The 6,064-nt window shown below is 46.3% G+C and overlaps 1 protein-coding gene across 4 annotated transcripts in view; it reads right to left on the bottom strand.

Moving 5' to 3' along the window:
* Positions 1 to 6,064, bottom strand: part of PUSL1 (pseudouridine synthase like 1) — a 35,361-nt gene that overhangs the window by 4,202 nt on the left and 25,095 nt on the right. The window contains exons 7-10 of one of the 4 annotated variants that reach the window (XM_054849389.1): positions 5,386 to 5,548; positions 4,280 to 4,366; positions 3,095 to 3,301; positions 1,913 to 2,811 (exon numbers count right to left, since the gene is read on the bottom strand). In XM_054849389.1, coding sequence (XP_054705364.1) covers positions 4,335 to 4,366; positions 5,386 to 5,548 — 195 coding nt within the window. In that variant the 3' untranslated portion in view covers positions 1,913 to 2,811; positions 3,095 to 3,301; positions 4,280 to 4,334. Of the gene's footprint in view, positions 1 to 1,912; positions 2,812 to 3,094; positions 4,367 to 5,385; positions 5,549 to 6,064 lie in introns of those variants that run through there. The other 3 variants (XM_054849390.1, XM_054849387.1, XM_054849391.1) reach the window with 3 other exon arrangements.

Genomic DNA, 6,064 nt, shown 5'->3' with positions numbered 1-6,064 from the left:
TGCTTACATGGGTCTTCCACCTAGTAGCAAAGGGTGTGTACACACAGGGGAAAATTAATACAAAACCAGGCACGGCTTAGGCATAACTTTAAGCAGTACAGGACTTGAAGCAACCTGTATCTCAGAGTTTTGCCAGAGCAAGAGCCACCAAACATCTCTCTTTTCTGGGTTCAAAGTAAGTGTTGCCCCGGAGGGAAAATCATTAAAGGGGCAGGATGGCGAAGGGGACTGATCAGCTACTGCTTCTCACAAGACCAGCACAGCACGGACATCTGTGGACACTACCAGGTAACAGCTCCGAAACAAACACAAGGAATTTTCCCCAAACAGCACACTCATTGTCCCAAGATTCCGTAGATGCTAGGCACAACAAGAGTTTCTGTATGCTTAATGCTGACTGACTGCTGGGGGATGGCAAAACGAGTCTTGCTAAAGGCCTGCCTAGAACTGATTCCACTAGATCCTGGCAGGCCGGTTACACGGCCTCGCAACGGCGCAGAAGCTGCTGCCATGACACTACACTAATATTTCCTGTCGGCACGTGTCGCCTCACTTAATCCCTTAAATCCCTGCCCATCTGAAACAGGACCCCACATTATGTCTTACATTCCTAGAGTGGACAGTGGGTGACACCCATACCCAACCGGGGTGTCACAGGTGATGTCAGAGATGCCGGTACCCACTAGCGCTCTCCATCCCAAGATGCAGCCCATCCGTAACGCGAACCCATTTAAGCTTAACTACAGTGGAAGGGAGGGAATAATAAATCACTGACAGGGAGTATTTTACAAGTCTTTTACAAGTCAGTCTTCTACCCAGTTCCAAACGGTTCCATACGCACTGCAGGACCCCAACGTGTACAAAAATCTGTTTGAAAGTATTTTCATTCCCTGTGAGAGGTAACAGAAGTGACAGAGTCTACAACTAAACAGATATTTTCCAAGTATATAGGCACTTTCCTCTCCTACAATAACGTACCATTTACTTATCTACCATTTTAAAAGTATGGAGTCTGATCAAATTCCAAATTCAGTTTTGCTTCCCCAGAGCTATTTTGTTGTTTGGGTTTGGCTTTTTTTGGGAGGGGGAAAGCTGTTTTTTCTTCCAGACAGCCAATAACCACCAGTGAACTTCTGTTTCTGTACAAAGTTATTTGATTTACAAAAACACAGAAAAGCATACAAAGTTTTCACTGGATTTTGAGTTCATTAAATTATTAGAAATATTTTCATATAAAACCCAACCTTGAGTCTTTGAACTCTGGTCAAATGTGAGGATTTTCTGGTTTATAGTTTTAAAGCATCCCTACCAAACAATCAGAAAAAGACAGATCTCCCCATGTATTGGATGTCCAAATTGAATCAACTGAAAAGAATTAGTAATGCAACAACATAAAAAGGAAAAGAATGCTAAATACTCCTTTGTAATAAGTATTAACGATGGACACCAAAGAGATGATTCAGACGAGGAGTTTGTACAGAAGTTCTTTACTGACAGTACGTTTTATGATGCTAAGAGACCATGTTCTTTAATTAAACGCCTTTAGGTTATTTTTAACAATTGCTCTGGGATTTAAAAAAACAAAGCCAGACCCCACAACAGTTGTCTGTGCTAACTGCAGAGTTAGGCAGTTAGTCTGCTCCTAGACTGCTGCCTGCACAGCTCAACCTGGGGTGAGAACAAGTCCCTAAGTGCAACAGGTTTTTATTGTAACCAGAAGTTGGGAAACATTTGCAGAAACATCAATAGCAAGTATTTTTGCACTGTGACCACTAAAACAAACAAACAAAAAAAGCAGTGATACCTGAGCCTGCAGTAGCAGTTAGCTTTAACACCCGAACGGCGTTAGTATTTGTTTCGGTTTTCTGCCCTGTAAAGACTCGGAATACCTTTGGTTAGAAAGTTAACTTACCAGAGCTCAGCTCATCCCCTCTCATGCAGAAAGCTGCAGATGAGTACGCTGGCCTCTCCAAAGAGTCCTCACAACGGCGAGGTCACTGCTAAGCGCTTCCGCACAGAGTTTTAAGCAGACTCCTCTGCAAGACACACTGCAGAGCTCTCCCACGTCACTCTACAGAGAGAAACCACAGGAAGCAAAGATGAAAAGCTGTCACTCAGATCCAAGAGAGCGCCCTTGCCCCGGTAGTGAAGTGTACATCCGTCCCCTGTCCCCCCCCAGAACCGAGGAGAGAGCAGAGCACACAGCCAGCACTACTGCACATGTTCCTTCTCTCCATGTATCTGCTGCGGGAGGGAGGCACAGTGCTCCCACCCAAAGCCACCCCTGATCACCTCCAGCCTGCCCTTCTCTCCAGGCCCAGCAGCCTGCAGAACAAGACCTGCCTCTGGAACCAGGTCCCAGTGCTTGAAACAGGCCTGGAGCTCCACTCTCACTTCCCCTCCAAGGGAGGAAGAGCAAGACTTTGCTGCCATTCCCTTTCAGGCAAACTGCGGTCTGAAAATATACAGGCGCATTAAGGTTTGGACCACCGATGGACAAGCCCCACTGCTTGTGCTGAAAAATCATTGCAGCATGTTACATCATCCCTACCTCGGGGTACTCATCCAGCAAAGCTGTACCAGAAAAGCACAAACAGGTACCACACCAGCAACACAGCAGCTTCAACTCTCCTCCTCCATGGTAGAGACCCAGGACTCCTCCAAAGCTCTGTTGTCTTCTTTGGGAGTTAGTCCCGGAGGGAATAAAGCAGCTAGCAGTCAGCATCCTCCATGGGAGGGGAAAGAGTAACCAGGAGTATCTTGCCCCTCCTTCCCAAGTTGTCAAAAGTCCGTCTCTGGCAAAACTGATACCTGGAACAGAGTGGGGAAGAGATGAAGGGGCACCTAGAAACGGGCTGTCCTCATATTTTGTATCAGGACCGCTCACTAACTCGATCCCTACTGCCAAAGGCAAGGGTGGCCTTGAGAGGCCAAAAAGAACTGCTGCCTCCCCCTCTGCCTTGTGACTCTCCACCATGCAAAGAGAGCTTGGAAACTCCAGTCTCTCAAGAGGTTATTAAGATTCTTCCTTTATTTATCTGAATGCAATAGTCAACATCACTTTGAAATGCCGCATAACAAAACATCCTCTTACCAGATCAAACGGTCTGTCTGCTCTGACAAACTGGCTTTCTCTGTAATTCTTCTCCTCCTCTCATGGACAAAGGGGAGATTAATTATGGTGGTACCAGGCATCTCGGCTGCACACTGCTTCCACTGCAGGAGTGTTCAAACCAGGTATTGTTTCTTCTGTGAACCTCAGATGTCAAAATTTTCATCCTCTTTCCTGTAAACTGGCACTCTAACAGTCATTTTATAACTAAAACAGAGATTCTGGTGTCATTCATGAGAAAAAAATACCCCACAAGTTACCCAATATGTATTTTACTGCTTGGGGAAGCAGGCAAAACCAGAGGTTAGAGTGGTTTAGAAAAAAGGGGGGGGGGGGGGAGAAAAAAAAAAAAAGAAGCGCGCGCTCTGCTCCCTGCTCTGCACTGTGATTCACATCACCTTAGATCGCCAACAGGCTCTAGCATGCTCTGCAGTACCGCTGCACCAACAGCTATGGAAAAGCAGGAGGTGACAACAAGCAAATCGGAGTCCAGTGACAGCGTGGCAGCCACCTTCTGGTGACAGAGCCACCACCACCGCAAGCGCTCCGTTTCATGGTTAGACTGACTCACACAAGAGTTCCTGTGCGACTAGCCCAGACTGTGACCATTAAAACAGGTTTTAAGCGACCTCAAAGGAGCTTTGCTCTGTAACATGCCACATCCTAAATGCCACAGGCCTGACTTTGTACCAGGGAGGAGAACATCATAAAAGCCACTACGGTTCAGAAAAAGAGTGACTGCTGATGAGGAGAGGAAATGGCGAGTACTCTGAGGCTGTTTCTCTAAGTCACTGCAGCCCACAGTAACAGTTGTCCCCTGCACTATGCTGTAGAAAGTCAGGGCCACAGAGAGGAAATGCTACATTCTACTTTGTTCTAAGCCCGTATATACCTCCCACACATACCACAGACGGCAAACAAACAATCCACAAACAAAAAACCCCCAAGCCCCACTCCTTCCTCCTTCTGGTTGAGACACGGGCACCAGAATTTCAGAAAAGAAGGGAAAAAAAAAAAGCAGTTATCTGGAAGCACCATGGAGTTGTTCTTCCTTTCCCCTTGGCAGTCTCAGAGGGCAAAAACAAACGTTAGGAAGATGCCTACAGTCACAGTCAATTACTTTTATTGAGACAAGAGCGTGTATTGTGTAAAAAGCGCTTGGCAAACCTCCATCACAGCTCCACAACTGTCCTTTCAGACATGGCTGTATCTCACAGAGCTGCTATTCTCCTGGGGCAATCGTAGTGTCTAAGTCTGAGGGGAAAAAGAAAACATTGATTTAGGGAAAAAGATGGCACTGAAACCACCTGAAAGCACTTAAAATCCGTGATCTTCGTTTCCTGCCTGGGCTCCCTCCCACCGGCACAGATAGCTCCACCGCCAGCACCACTGGAGAGGGCCCAAACCAGCAAGCAGCAGCTGCCTTTCCACGGCCAGGCCAAGTGCTCAGAACTACATTCAAGCTCCTTGCACTGCTCTTTGTTGCCTCCGCTTCCTTTCCGTCATCTTTAAGCCATGGTGCGTGCACCGCTGCTGCAGGAGAGCGCCTGCTCTAAGCTCTAGAGGTCTGTTGTGCCTGAAGAAGGTCTGCGGTGTGGGGTAAGTCCTTTGTATCCACATTGTATGGGCACTGGATTAATCAGAGGCAGATTAATCCTCGCAGTTTTAAATACCTGCTGTCCCTAGTAGGGATGTCAAACCTTCCGTGACATCCATTTGCTATCTTCTGCAAATTCTCCCCTCCCCCCCCCTTTTTTTTTTAAAGCTAAAACACTTCAATAGCTTAGATCAGATGCTGTTAAATTAAGGGAACCACCGTATAAAGCAAAAGAATGATCTGCTCTCTGTCCTCCAATCTGTACAATCCTCTCAAACACCAAGAGAGAAGTGAGCAAACAGAAGTGGATCTGTAGGCACCTAGACACCACAAAAGGTTTGTCCCTGACCATGTATAAAGACCAGAGCAAGAATTTATGAGAATTTAAAGTATCATTCACATGAGATCTCAAAGTCATTGTCAACACAACTTTTCTTTTACTACCCTACAAGTAAGAGGGGGAAATCTACCAGGAAAAAACACAAACACATTTTTTCCGTAGCAACTGCTGTAAACACCTCCACAGTCCGAGGCACTCGCTATGATGTGGGTGTCAATGAAAAAGCTGTGAGCCATAGGTCAGACTGCACATAAAGGAAGACCGTGGGCATGAGTGCTCCCTTCTGTATTAGATCTGACTCCTACAAAGAGGATGCCGTTGCCTGCATTCACCTACCTGCTTCATTATATTCCACTGATTTTAGAAAGAGTCCAGATGGCGGAGCCATGGCATTTGGTGGAAATGCCCGTGAATCTTTTCTTTCCAGTAACTCCTTTATATGATGAGGTGTTAACCTTCCCTGGCCAACTGCAACTAGAGCCCCAACCATTCTTCGGACCTGGGAAAAAACCAGAGAACACTGCTTAGGAGCTGCCCTTGTAAAACTTAATGGGATTAGGAAGTTGTGTCCAGACTCCTGCACTTGTGCTATCATCAGCATTGTGCTGTTCAACAGCCCACAGTTACTACTGATGGCAAGTCAAGCTAGAAACCTAATCAGAGAGTTCAGTGCCTGTCGCTCAGGAAAGAATGACATCACCATGATTTCTTAATATGAGCCTGCTCCTGAATATAAGTACATCTTTATTAGTAAACCCATAGTTCCCAGAAAGCCTAATTTCTGGTGTTCCTCTACTGCTCCTAGTACTATCAGTTGTTCCCAGTGCCACGCACTTGGCTCCTAGTGACACATCAACATGCAGCAGCTAAGCTTGCCTGCAAGGTGCAGTGGCACAGCATCTTCTAGTGACCAAAGCTGGTGGTAGGGAAGGGAAAAGAACTAGCAAAATAACCTGCTTCCTTTACATATTCCCTCCCTACTACTAAAGACATTCTAAGAATGAGATGAGGACCT

This window comes from Grus americana, chromosome 21 (genome assembly GCF_028858705.1).
Source record: "Grus americana isolate bGruAme1 chromosome 21, bGruAme1.mat, whole genome shotgun sequence".
NCBI classification, from domain to species: Eukaryota; Metazoa; Chordata; class Aves; order Gruiformes; family Gruidae; genus Grus; species Grus americana.
Note: the sequence above shows the minus strand (reverse complement) of the source record. Positions and strands in the feature narration are given on the sequence as shown.